General features: G+C 52.8%; 1 protein-coding gene across 3 annotated transcripts; it reads right to left on the bottom strand.

The window, feature by feature from the left end:
• Window positions 1-1,388: 1,388 nt before the first annotated feature.
• On the bottom strand, window positions 1,389-11,023 carry SYNPO2L (synaptopodin 2 like). 3 transcript variants are annotated; one of them, XM_036437717.2, is made up of 5 exons: window positions 10,665-11,022; window positions 9,424-9,575; window positions 8,462-8,976; window positions 4,375-5,183; window positions 1,389-4,332 (listed from the first exon to the last, which is right to left on the bottom strand). In XM_036437717.2, the coding sequence occupies exons 1-5, from the start codon at window positions 10,767-10,769 to the stop codon at window positions 2,896-2,898; spliced, it is 3,018 nt and encodes a 1,005-aa protein (XP_036293610.1). In that variant the 5' UTR covers window positions 10,770-11,022; the 3' UTR covers window positions 1,389-2,895. The 3 variants fall into 3 exon arrangements, with proteins under 3 accessions (XP_036293610.1, XP_036293609.1, XP_045437669.1); XM_036437716.2 differs by having other exon boundaries at window positions 1,389-5,183; window positions 10,665-11,023; XM_045581713.1 differs by lacking the exons at window positions 8,462-8,976; window positions 9,424-9,575; window positions 10,665-11,022 and adding an exon at window positions 7,194-7,619 and having other exon boundaries at window positions 1,389-5,183.
• Window positions 11,024-13,699: the final 2,676 nt, after the last annotated feature.

Below are 13,699 nucleotides of genomic sequence, written 5' to 3'. Positions count from 1 at the left end.
GGCTCCTACTTGGGCTTTTCTTTAAAGGAACACATATCCCATTTGCATTGTTCCAAAGAAACCTCTGGGCAGCGGCACTGGCTGGAGAAGCCTGTCGTGTGCCCAGCCCTTTCCCCTGTAGCTCCATGAACATCTGGATCCTCCTCTACCTTCTACTTAGATTCTGGAACCACCCTATTGTGGCTGCTTTAAGAAGTGGGTTTTGTAGCTCCCAGAATACCCTCCCTGTCCTGTTCCTCTGTGAGCTCTCCACTCTTCCTGACCATGCCCTTTTCCCATCCTAAACTTTTCCGGTTCAGGCTGGGAGCTGAAAGGGCTTTAGCTTTCTGTAGCTGGCCTCTTCCTAGATCAGTTTGGCCTCTAGATCCCTCACCTTTTGTCTTCCTTCTCCATTTCCTCCCAACCCAAAGAAGCAATTAGAAGAAAAAAAACAAATAGCAAATGGTGATTTCATCATCACCACCATCCTCCCCTCAATAACAACCCAAAATCTGATGGCTGCTTATGCTCACCATCTCCTGTTATTAAGTGCCAAAAAACTACCAGGTGGGTGGAGATAGAATATTTAGCCTATGCTTTCTGGGCCCTTCCTTCCTTTGGAATTCTGAGACTGTACTTAGGAGCATCTGGGTCCTGGACCTAGTTACTGGGCAAATATGCCCCCTGCTGGTAAACTTGGAGCAATGGCACTTCCTTCTGCAAAGTTTAATTCTAGTTTGCCTCTTGTGCCTTCTTTTCTTCTTCTTCTTCTTCTTCTTCTTCTTCTTCTTCTTCTTCTTCTTCTTTTCTAGGAAGGTTTTATTCGTTCTTTTAAAAATAATTTTATTGCTTAAGTTGTTACAAATAGTAGTACATATGTCTCTCTCTTTTCTTTTTCTCCACTGGCCTCCCTTACTCCTCCCCTACCTCCCCCCTACTTGCACTCTCTTCTTTATAGGTCTCAATCCACACTATCTGCCCATCCTCTCTATTGTTCTTCCCTCTCCCTTCTCTCGCCCTACAGCCATTGTTTTCCCATGGAAATAGGGTTGCTTCCTTTAGGGAGCTAGGAAATGTTGATGGCAAAGGGCCTTTGCACCTTCTCCTAGTTCTGTAAACAGAGGCCTAGCTTGGAAAGTATGGAGCAAGAGATTGAAAGGGGGACAGTCTGTATGGGAAATGTGGGGAGAGGGAACCAAGGGGAGTGGTAGAAATGACTAAATAGAAATGAGACAGAATTGGTAGAGAAGATCAAGAGACCGAGAGTAAAGGGCAAAAGGGTGAAACACAGGAGGGCAGCAATGGAAAAAGAAACCAGGAATCAGAAGGTCAGGATCATTGAATGAATTAAAATCAAGGGAAATCAGGATTTGGGTATAAACCTAGAAGAGAAGACAGCAACAGAAGGCGTGGGGTATACGTTTATTTTTGTGCACAAACAAAAGTACTGTGACTCACACCCAGTATACAAAAGAAACGATCCATTTCCAGATCAAGCAGCAAACGTGACCCTTGGTAGTCATGGTGACAGGGGAGTCTACACTCCTCTAGGATCAGAGATCAGGAGCTGAAGCTGGAAAGGAACAGGAGCTAGGGTCTGAGAGGTAGGGTAGGACTGAAAAGGGGGTTGGCTCTGGGTGTTTCCTAGCCCTTTCCCAGGTAGTTAGGACCAGCTGCAAAAGACAGAGGGACAGACTCAAAGGAGGTAGCACAGATACCAACTGTTTTTTCAGCACTTAGTATATACTCTGACATCCCCCCACCATCATCCACTTCACTCTAACAAAAGCATTCTTCTCCATCACAACCCCCCCCCCCCCCAATCCTTCCCTTATACACAGTTGGTTTCTTGATACTTAACTTTACTGGCTGCCAACACTGCATTCTCACTCTCCACCATGCTCCTCTTTGTGGCTTAGTCGGTTTCATTAATGTCTGCTCTGCTCCTGGTTCTGCCTCATTTTCCACACCATGACGCTTTTCTGTCTGTCCTACGCTTAGAGGAAGTGAAGCCAATGATTTGTTCACTCTCAGAGGAAAATTTCCTTTTTGTTCACTTCCTGGATGCTTGCTGCTCAGCATGGGCCTGTCAAATTGCTAACTGTCTCAAATCCTGAGGAACAGAATTTTTAGTTCCATTCCTGATCTAACTAGTGTCATGCAGCCCATACACACTGCCTTGGCCCTTCTAGTCTCCCCATACTCCATACATTTCACAAGATGCTGTGTACCAATTACAGATGCTAGCCTTTCACGTAGTGAATCTCTTTCTCCCCTAGATCACCTATGTGGGGTCATCTCACCCTTTTTTCATCAGTGCAAGGGTGAGACCCACATCAGGTCTTTATTTAGACCTGTCCTCTTACTCTTGCCTCAGACAGAAGAGCACATCTGTGCACTTGCATATGGGTACACACGTACATACATGCCGAGGTATATGCCAGCCACGTTTGGAAAAGGTGAGCAGTAGAGAGTAACTTAGCGCCAACAAGGATCAATTCCATTTCACTGCTGCCTGCCTGGTGGTGAGATTCTTGCAGAGTGCTCAGTGGTAGGTAGCTTCTCTGTGTGCTTCTTATTGAATGTTATGAAGTTCACAGAGAAAAGAACAAAAGTAGAGGAATACGGACCAGTGAGGGAACATGGGTGGAGTGACCTAGAGGTAAAGACAGAGATCCAAGCAAGAAACTACAAAGACAAAGAGAAGCACAAATACCAAAGCAGAACTATTAGCTTGGAAAGCGGAAGGGAGGTTGGGAGCCAGGAGGAAATGGGGATGGGATACCAACTCCAAAACTATCTCTGGCAGGAGGGAATTTAACCTCCAAATGCCGGGGAGAGGGAGTGGATTGGGTAGGAGAAGCAACTCTAGGAACGGGAGAAGCAACTCTCCTTGGTCCTGGGAGCTGTGCCTGCTCAGTGGTGGCCTGCACCAGGCCTCCACACCTGAGCCTGCAATCCCGTTTTGGTGGCCGAAAACCGGGGTCTGGCTACCTGGAAGCCACAGGAGCTGGGTGAGGTCCCAAGACCCCTGGGAGACTCTGGAGGAGGAGGGGCTGGGCTAAGGACAGGGACTGAGGCCAGCTCCGCCCTCCAGATGGGCTCGTCCAGTGTAGTGGCTGCTCTGGGGGCCAGCACCGTGGGAGCCAGGGGTTCTGCGGTGGGTTGGGGTGCTGGAGTGGAAAACCGGCGGACCTCCTGGACTCGGGCAGTTTTGGGGGGTCCTGAGGAGGTGGGACCCGGAGTCTGGGGAGCCTCGTCAAAACAGAACATGGCAGTTTTCAGTTGGTAGGGCTGGTGCCGCATGAAATCCAGAGCCTTGATGCCCTGCTTGGGGGTTGCTCGCGGCCCCTGGGACTGGGCCTTACTGGGGAGAGTTCGGGCGGCCTGCGGGAAGTAGGGGGAGAGCAGCGGGTTGTAAGCAATGGGAGGCGGGGCGCGGATGTTGGGTGAGTATTTCCAGGAAGGGGGCAGCGAGGGAGTGGGAGAAGGGCTCCGGGGCCGAGGGCCAAGGCCAAGGCCGGGACTAGGCGTGGCCTCTACCACGTACCGGTCCGCTCGGCTCTGCCGCTTGGCAAACAGCTCCCCACCCCTGCCCTGGAGCCTCGGCGGCTCGGGGATCCCAGCGGGAGGGGCTGCTGCCCCATTCACTAGCCCTTCGGGGAACCCCCGAGAGGAGGGCTTAGGAGCCACGGGGGGCGGAGTCTTAGGAGCCACGGGGGGCGGGGTCTTAGGAGCCACGGGGGGCGGGGTCTTGGGGGCCACCGGGGGCGGGGTCTTGGGCGTCCCGTGCGGCGGGGTCTTGTAGCTCCTGCCCCCTGGCGGCTGCATGAAGTTGCAGGCTTCGGCGCCCAGGCTCAGCGCATCCTCCTCGGGGCCGGACTCCGCGCCCCCGGCCCGGGGCTTCTCGTCCAGGTTCTGCACCAGCGACAGCAGCTCGGGGTTGGGCGAGTTCTTCGTCTCCTCGTTCCCCGGCCGGAACATCTGCTTCCGAGTGCCCCGGCGCCGGGCCTCCTGGAGGATGCCGGTGCGTGCGGCCGGCACCGAGATGCGCTGCTCCCGGGCGCTGGGGGGCTCGGGGGCGGCGGGGCCAGGGGCGGGGGGCCCTGGGGCGGCGGGGCCGGGGGCGGCGGGGCCGGGTCGCAGAGGCGCCGATAGGAAGATGGAAGCGGTGGAGGTCATGGCCGCGGCGCCAGAGGGGGCGGGGGGCTCGGGGGTGCCGCCTGGCGTAACGGGACGATTGGGGGCCGGGATGTACAGGGAGCTGGTGGCCGTCACGGGGCCCGCAGAGCGGGGGGCGCCGGGGGAGCTGGAGGCCGGCAGGTGGCTGGGAACCCCCGGGGTGAAGCTGGGAACCCCTGGGGTGAAGCTGGGGACCCCCGGGGTGAAGCTGGGCAGCGGGGCGGGCCCCGGAGGGGAGGCCAGGAAAGGCGGGGGAGCGGGGCTGAGGCCGCCCAGGCTTTCACTCGCCCTCTTGGGGGCCACGGGCCGGAAGATAACGGAGGAGGTGCCCGGCCGCTGCGCCTGAAAGCCCGGGGTGAAGGGCCGGGCTGAGCGGTTGAAGATGCTGGGCGATGGGGCCGGGGCTCCGCCGCCTGCGGGGAAGGGTCTAGGGCCCGCGAAGGGGCCTGGCGACGGGGGGAGCCCGGACTGGGGGAGCCCGGCCGCCTCGGGGGGAGCGCTCTGGGCCCTTGGGGGAGACTGGGGGGCTCTTGGGGGGGACTGGGGGGTCCCCCCGTTGAGCGCGGCCGCGGGCCCGTCCCCCGCCGGCTCCCGGGCGCTGGAGGCCGCGCGCTGGCGCTGCTGCTCGAAGAGCCGGACCCCTCTCCCCGCCGCCTCGCTCAGCTGCCCCCCCGGCCCCGGGTCCGGGCCCGGCCTGGCCAGCTCCATGTCCAGGTAGGGGCTGTCCCAGTCGGACTGGTTGGTGAGGCTGCGGGCGTCGGAGAAGGCCTCCTCGTCCAGCTCGGATTCGCTCGTGGGCGGGACTCCGTCCTCCTCCTCCTCCTCCTCCTGGGCGCCGGTCCCCGCCGCAGACCCGAAGCTCACCAAGGTGTACTTCTTGGCCCTCTGCCGCCTCTTCTTAAACATGAGCACCCCCTTGGAGTGGGGGTTGGGGGCCGCGGTCAGCAGGGACGCGATCGTCCGGCATTTGGTCTTGGCCTCCTTCACGCTCTTCTCCTGGAGGCTCTCCGCCCGCTGCAGCTCTGGGGAGGCCGGGAGGGGGAAGGTCGGTGAGCCTCCGGGGAGTCCCATTTCTCCCAAGGCTTCCACCCCCTCCTCCCGCCCCGGCCAGCTCCCTCGGCCCTCCCACCTCCTGCCTTTTCAAGGTCCTCTGACTTGGGGGCAGACGGGAGGGTGAAAGGTGAAACCAAGGACAGTCAGAAGGAAGGCAGAGTCCAGTTGGCTGTCCAGACACCACTCTTGACCACAGCTCTCCTCTCCTCCCCCTGTTCTGCTCCTGTCTTCGCAGAGACCTGCTGTTATCCACCCCACTCACATTCCTCCCCTGCCTCCCTCCATTTCTGGCTGAGACGCAGGGGTGGGTTGGGGTGGGGGGTAGGGGAGGTCACTTCCCAGGCAGAAAGACGGAGCAGGTCCCAGGGAGACAAAAGAGGAGAAGGGACACGTTTCTCCATGAAACCACAGAGATCACATGGCAGAGATCTCAGAAAGTTTGGGACTTGCTCACTTACCCCTATGGTAAGGACACCAAGGACCCGTAGCAACAAGGATCTTATTCCACCCCCACCGTGCAGTCCACATCCTATACATTCATAGGAATAACCCACCACACATCATTTCAACAAGAAGAATGTGGGGCTGGTAAAAGCCAGCTGTGGGCACATTTTCCCCTGGACTTTTCTCTCTCATTTACATATACCCCAGGTTATATACACCCTAGTTCACCCATGTACTTTAACAAAAACACATAGAGTCACTTGAATACATTCACACACATGCACACTCCAGATGGCCCTTCTTCCTAGAGTTCCCCCTGCGAAGGTCCTTTTCCTAAAAGTTTGAACGAAGTTTTAGAGCAGACATTGGCCTTCCATTTGCCTCACATCCCGCTACTCACAGCCAGGAAGAGCGTCAGATCCGAGATGCAGGAGAAGCCAGAGTGCTGCTCTCCAAGGCAATCCTCCAAACCTTCATGATACCTCAAAGTCACTGACTAAATCTATTCACCTTTCCCTCCAGCTGAGGTTCCGATGGAGGACTCTTCCTTAGGGGTCAGCCTTCTAGGTAGAGAGCTCAGGCCGCCGCCACCAGGCAGGCACAAAAGGATTATATACTCAGGGAGGCAGGGCCGGGCTTCCCATGCCATGTGGGGCCTGGGAGGTGGGGCCAGGAAGTGGGAGAGGCTGCCCTGTGGCCGGGACCCTGCCTTGGGCTTTCTGACCCATGATCCCCAGTTCCTCCTGAGAAAATTATTGAAATTCCATCTCCTGGCCTAACCAGTGGTCAAGGACAATAGGGGGATGGGGGCATAAGTGGGGAGGGGGAGGGGATGGGAATGGGGGGATGAGGACAGATATGTGATACCTTAATCAATAAAGAAATTAATTTTAAAAAATTCCATCTCCTTTCTACTCATTATTAGAGCTCCCCTTGTGCCCATCCCAACATTTCTACCACCAAACAGAACTGTGAACAAGAGACAGATATCGGAGTGAGCCTTCAGTTCAGGTCTTTGGTTCTGGGGAGAGTTACTTCACTTCATGGAAGTTCCGTTTCCTCATCTGTGAATGGGAAGGACAATAGCTACCTCATAGGGTTGCTATGAGGATTGAGTGAGATAATGTAGGTAAATTTAGCCTTTAACAGCATCCATAAGTTCCACTGTGAGTAACCATTACGATTAAAGCTTTCTTGTCACTAGCTACCCCTGTGTACAGACCACTTTCTTAGTCACACATATTTCCTTTCACATACAGACCTCAATATGTTGATAGGACTTCTCCCCCATTCACACACTCTCCCCTGGAGGTTCCTACAGCTCATGTGGTCACAGGTCCCTGTGACATGTGAGCAGAGCATTAGTCCATTCTGAGAGAGGGGCCATGAGACTTTCCTTAGAAAAGAAGGAACAGGAAGGGGGAAAGAGGAACAGATCAGGGAGCAAGACCTTTCCCAAAGACCTCCCTTCCTGAGTGTTGGTGTCCTCCCCTGCCCTCTAGTCCCAGACCTGCCTTGGCTATGGGGAGTGGTACCTGCATAGAAGGGGTCCTGTGGCTCAGGAGCGGGGCCTGGAGCTTTGCTGTCACTGGCTTGGCTGAGGGGCTCTTGGCCGATGGGCTCAAAGGTCTCCATGCCGAGAAAGGCGGTGTTGGCTGGAGCTGGACCAGCGTGAGCCACCCCCCATGCCTTTTAAAGCCCCTTTGTCTTGTCCCCAGAGCTGGCAGCTGCATGAGCTCACCGTGCTATTTTTGGAGCCTGTCCCCCTCCCTCCTCTGGCCTGCTCCACCAGCCCCGGTGTGATAGACGTGGGCACCTGCCTCCCCTTCCCCCTACTTCACCCCACTGGACAATGAGGTCTGCTTGGCTAAAAATAGCCCTGAGCCACGAACTCCACTCTCACCCAGCACGAGGGGAAGGGAGAGGGTGCTAAAATGAGAATTGGGGATAAGCATGGGATCCTGGGCATGCATCTGGAATGTCTTTGTGGCACATGGGACATTCTTAGGGATGCCACACTCTAAACGGTTACATCTTAAGCTTCTAATCCAGACTTAGAGACACAAAAATTCTAAGGGTCAGGAATCAGAATGCTGGAGTGGAGGAATGGGAGACGAGAACTAGAGGAATAACCCTGAGGTTTCTAAGGTGATAAGAAAGCGCTCTGGGGAGAGGCATGGTGGGCATAAGATGGGGAGAAAGTTTGCTCTTAGACCTTGTTCTATAGCTCACGTCAAAAATAGCAGAGAGCTTGAGATAAGTGGAACTGTGTTTTGATTTTTTTTTTCTTTTTTTTCTGCCCAGGCCTACATTCTTGCCTGAGATAAAGAGCTGAAAATCCCTCCCTCTACCACTTCCTAGGGACTCCTGACTGTCCCTAGCCTCCCAGTCCCAGGAACTGAATTTACAAAGGCCAAAGATTGCTCTGATTCTATGCCTGCAGTTAACACTGAAGAGGCCCTGTAGCCATGTCCTGCTTCCAAACACTTCCCTGCCCTCTAGCTAGCCCCTGGCAAAACGATAGCAAGGACAACCAGCAAAGCCTTCACTGATTCATGTCTCTTTCCAACTTCCCTACTTCCCCTCTTACGGAGTTGGGGTGAACCACCTGTACCTTTTTGTTGAACTGGTTGGAACAGCAGAAATAATGGGTCCATGAGAATAATGATCTCCCCCCTCTTACTCATCACTCTTCTCCACTTGTTCCCAAGACTATATCCCAGGGGAGAATAAGGCATGGTTATGAAGGGGTAGGTTTAGGGCTCACATTAAAAGGCTAGGGGGAAATGGTTCAGGCACTCACTGGCTTGCTTGGCCTTCTGGGCGTAGGTTGTAGTAAGATCTTCCGCCACCGGGTGGGAAACAGGCCCCACCATAGGGATGAGATGAGGGCCGGGCCGGAGGGTACCATGGGGCAACAGCAGGGCCTCGCCTGGGGAAGGCTTAAGGGTTGCCCCACTCTCCGAAGATGGCGAGCTCACACGGCTGTCACCCTGGTTGGAAGGGCCAGAGGTAGCGGGTGCCGGCTCCGCAGGGCTGTCCGACAGGTAGACCTCGTCAGGTGGGGCTCCCGGAGGGGTGGGCCTCGTGGGGCCTCGGCGGCGGGGGCGGCGGGGCTTCTCCTGGGTGGCAGCGCCATCGGCATCACTGTCTGTTTCTCCATAGTAGGCCTCACTATCCGGGGGTGAGAGGAGGCTCCCGGGCTGAAGAGGCTGGGGAACTGGAGCACCAGGGGGCTCAGGACTCATTGGAGACAAAGGTGACAGCACCTGAAGCTCACCAGGAGATGGAGACCGCACAGGCCCTTCATCCTCTACCCTGCGAAAGATGAGAGAACTTAGGAGATTGGTTGGATGACTGCCAGCTAGAGATCTGGAGGGGGTGGGGAAAGGAGGTAAGGGGAGAAGAAAGCTATAGGTGGGATGGGTTGGGAAGAGTGGAGATCTGAAGCCAAACTGGGAGGCAAATGAGCCTGGAGGGCTGTGAGCAGAAATGGGCTTTGAGGGAGAAGTGATAATGAGACAGGCAAGGAAGGGGTTGAAGGAGGCCCTCACGCTCAGCCACTTGGCACTCCATCCCTAAGTTACACATATATCCAAGCCCTTCGGGAGGCCTACTCTGACACCTATATTCCAGCACTGAGACATGAGCAGAAATAGGTCCTTGTTAGTTGTTGAAGCCAGGCCAGGGAGACACAGAGCGGAGTCAGGGAGGAGGGGGACGGGATAGGGGGACGGGATGGGTTGGGTTGGGAGGAGTCCATACCTCTGCACAGTGAGGACAAGCTGAGTCCCTGAGGCATCGATGAGGCTCATGGCACTGGCATGGGAGAGGCTGGCGCAGGAGACCCCATTGATGGCCAAAAGCTGGTCCCTCTCTCGGAGTCCTGCTCTGCCAGCCTGGCTCCGTCTCCGGATCTGAGAAGGTGTTGGAGGAGAGACTGTAGGTGAGGGAGGGCTCCGAGGGGGCATAGAATGGAAGGAGCTAGGATGGGAAGGACCCGTGTGTGGGAGGGATTGTTCTGTGCCATGTAAGAAAGGGTGGAGAGAGACATGGGACGGCAGTGAAGGGGGCCTTCCTAGGGGAAGAAGGTGCAGAGTCGAGGAAGCAATACTGTATCTGAGGATAATCATCGAATGAGAGGATGGGGGGCAGGGCAGGTGCTATAAATGGCTTTCCAAGATCTTCCTCTAAGGGCAATATCTATACTAGCTAAGAGTTCACTCCTAGGCCTCAGAATCCCAGGCACTATTATCTACATAGTCTACTAGTAATGTTTTAGAACATTATTCCAGATTGGAGGGAGTCCTGCAGACTCTGGGAGACTGTGATTGTGTGTGTATATGTGTGCCGTGGTGGCTAACGTTTACTGAGTGCTTACTAAATGTTAGGCATGGTGCTAAGCACTCTATGTGTATTATTGCATTTAATCCTTAGAGTGGTTCTATGAAGTAGGAACTCTTATTACCCACATTTTACAGTTGAAAAAATTAAGCCTGTATGGCGAAACCAATAGGGTAACAGCTTCAACTGACAGGCTAGCACCAAAAAAAGAATCTTGCCTAGAGAGAAAGGATCTGGTGTAGGAAAAGAGGAGCATGGGCAGGGCAGGGCAGGGCAGGGCAGAGCTAGGCTGGGCTGGCATGACAGCCTCAGCTCATCACATATCAGTTTAGTTAGAGAGAAAGTAGAACCTTCCCTACATTCCTGGAGTTTGCGGTAGAGGCACAGACCCAGGAGACTGGGTGGCCAGCTCTGAGCCTCTGCGGCTCTGGTGCTGCAGGGAACCGAGACAGAGTCTTCTCTTCTTTGCCACCAGAAACCAGGAATTCCCTTTTCTAATAGCCCCCGTCCCCACAAGACACTACTTCCCCCGGCAAACGTTAGCATGCTTTCCTGCCCATCTACCCACCCCACTCTTCTTCACAGCCTCCCCCTTCTCCACCACAGGACTCCCCCCAGGTTCCCCCTTCCCCTGAAACCTCAATGTAGGGGCTCTCCCTTACCTTGGACACCTGTAAGGGCTTCCTCTGCTCGGCCCCCCCTTGCAGTCGGAAGCCCCAGGGGGCTCCCCCTGACAGTGTGACCAGCACCTCCTTCTCAGCACCCATCGCTCAGGTTGGCCTATGGCCCTCGGAGTGTGGACAGGGTCCCAGGGAGAGGAGTAGGGGTGCTGGTACCCCGTCCGGCCTGTCTGTCTGGCTGTCCTGCGCCTGCTGCGCCAGGCCTTCCCCCCCACACCACACACCACAGGCGGGCAACTTGGCCCTGGGATCAGTACAGTCCAGCACACGTGTCCTGTCAATCGGAGCTGTGCTCAAAATAGTCGCCGGCTGTACTCCTCTCCCTCCCCCAGCTCTATTACTCCCAGAACTAATTATAGTAAAAATGTCTGCTCTCCCCTGTCCCCCATTCTCCTGCAGGGGCCTTTTACTCAACACTCAGGCAGCTAGTTCTCCGGGTTCTATAACTCACATACATCCTTTCAGGAACTGTGGTTTCCCTGATAGGATCCTGGACTAATTCCAAGTGCTTTCCTCCAAAGCTCATTTCAAAGTGGCAGCAGCAGAGGCTTTGATTCCAGAGCAAGGAATGGCTGGGTTTGTCCCACAAGTTCTCAAGCTTCCTAGAGAAGAGTGTCCCTTCCTGTATGAATCTACATATTACTCAAAATGGAGATGTACACTGAGTGGCCAGATTATCATGATCTCTGAACGCATAATAATCTGGCCACTCAGTGTATATCCTATATAATAGAAGGCTATTATGCAAATTGGCCCCTCAACCAGGAGTTCAGCTAGCAGGCAGACCTGCCAACTGTCCATGTACCCTCCCCCTGGTCAGGCTGGTCGGATCCCACCCATGCACAAATTCATGCACTGGACCTCTAATATAAATAGACACACACACACACACACACACACACACACACTACACACACACACACACACTACACACACACACACTACACACACACACACACACACACACACACACACACTGAGTGGCCAGATTATTATGCATTCAGAGATCATAATAATCTGGCCACTCACTGTATATCTATCTCACTGCAGTGCTGGGTGCAATTTAGAGAAATTCTGATCAGTCTTGTTCCACCTGAACTGTTGCCTGCTCCATAAAGCCTTTCATGCCCATCTCCTGATTCCCTCCCTCCTGTCTTCCTCTGGGCAACAGATGTATCAATATATTTCTATTGTATTTTTCAGCTACCATTATAATTCGTCTATCTGCCTGTCTCCCTCTTAGACTATGAGAAACTTGTGTGAAACAGCCAATTAACAGCCCACAGAACAATGACAGATATAAATAGTGCTCAATAAATCTTTGTTAGCCCAGCCAGTGTGGCTCAGTGGTTGAGCATTGACCTAAGAACCAGGAAGTCAGGGTTCAATTCCCAGTCAGGGAACATGCCTAGATTATGGGCTTGATCCCATGTGGGGCATGTAGGAGGCTGCCGATCAATGATTCTCTCTCATCATTGATATTTCTCTCTCTCAAATCAATAAAAATATATTTAAAATAAATGGTTCTAGCCCTGGCTGGTTTGGTTCAGTGGATAGAGCATCAGCCTGTGAACTGAAAGGTCCCAGGTTCAATTCCGGTCAAGGGCACATGCCTGGGTTGTGGGCTCGATCCCCAGTGGGGGACTTGCAAGAGGCAACTGATCCCTGATTCTCTCTCATCATGATGTTTCTATCTCTCTCTCCCTCTTCCTTCCTCTCTAAAATCAATACAAAAATATTTAAAATAAATATATAAATAAATGTTTCTGAATTAAATTACCTTTTATAAGGTGGTTATGGACAGGTGAATACAAATAGGTGTGCATAAATATGCCTCTCTCTCTCTCTCTCTCTCTCTCTCTCTCTCTCTATATATATATATATATATATATATTTATATATTTATATATATATATATATATATATATATATATATATATATATATATAAAAGCCTACGCAGTCTAAGTGACTGAACAACTGGTTGATGGGTCACTATGAAACACACTGACGGGGGCAGATGCTCAATGCAGAAACTGCCCCCTGGTGGTCAGTGCGCTCCCAACAGCCAACCTCCCATGGCCCCTCCCACCAGCTGGCCAACCTTCTGCCACCCCAATTGACCCTGATTGTCAGCCAGGTTGAGGGACCCCACCCACACATGAATTCCTGCACCCAGCCTCTAATGTTAATAATAAAATCCCTACTTATTTTTAGATTTCCATTACATGAATGTGTCCTATGTTAAGAGATTTCTGTTATAGCCCTAGCTGGTTTGGCTCAGTAGATGGAGCACAGGCTTTCGGACTGAAGGGTCCCAGGTTCAATTCCAGTCAAGTGCATGTACATGGGTTGCAGGCCCATCCCCAGTGGGAGGTGTGCAGGAGGCAGCTGATCGAGGGTTCTCTCTCATCATTGTTTCTAACTCTCTATCCTCTCCCTTCCTCTCTGTAAAAAAATCAATAAAAATATTTTTTTAAAAGAGATTCCTGTTATAAAACATAACATTATGGTGCTGAGCTGTTCTGCTAGTGTGCCAAATGCTGTTTGTCTTAGTGCAGTGTTTCCCAAACTTCTCTCATGATGAGAATCACCTGATGGAGTTGTTAAAATACAGATTCCTGAATCCCAACTAAGAAGTGCTAAACTAGAATGTTTGGGAATTGTATACTTAACTAGTGCTCTAAGACAGGTAATTCTTATCATGAGAGAAGTTTGGGAAACACTGCCTTAGTGTATATAGTCATAGAAAACACCTGGGATACAGAATCAGATCTGGATTTGGATTCTTGTTCCATCATTTACTAGATGAGTGACCTCGGACAGTTTCTTGACCTCATCAGTAGAAAGAGTATCTAAATATCCATCCATTCATTATTTAAACATGTATTAAGTGTTAGCTACATGTAAGTCATTGTGCTATACATTATGGCTTTCATTCAACCCTCAATGTGCATTGGAATCACCTGGAAAGCTCTTAAAGCTATTAGTTCCTTAAAATAAGATAGCATAAATAGT

The sequence above is a fragment of the Pipistrellus kuhlii genome, unplaced genomic scaffold (assembly GCF_014108245.1).
Source record: "Pipistrellus kuhlii isolate mPipKuh1 unplaced genomic scaffold, mPipKuh1.p scaffold_m20_p_15, whole genome shotgun sequence".
NCBI lineage: Eukaryota > Metazoa > Chordata > Mammalia > Chiroptera > Vespertilionidae > Pipistrellus > Pipistrellus kuhlii.
This window is presented reverse-complemented; position numbering and strand designations above follow the sequence as displayed.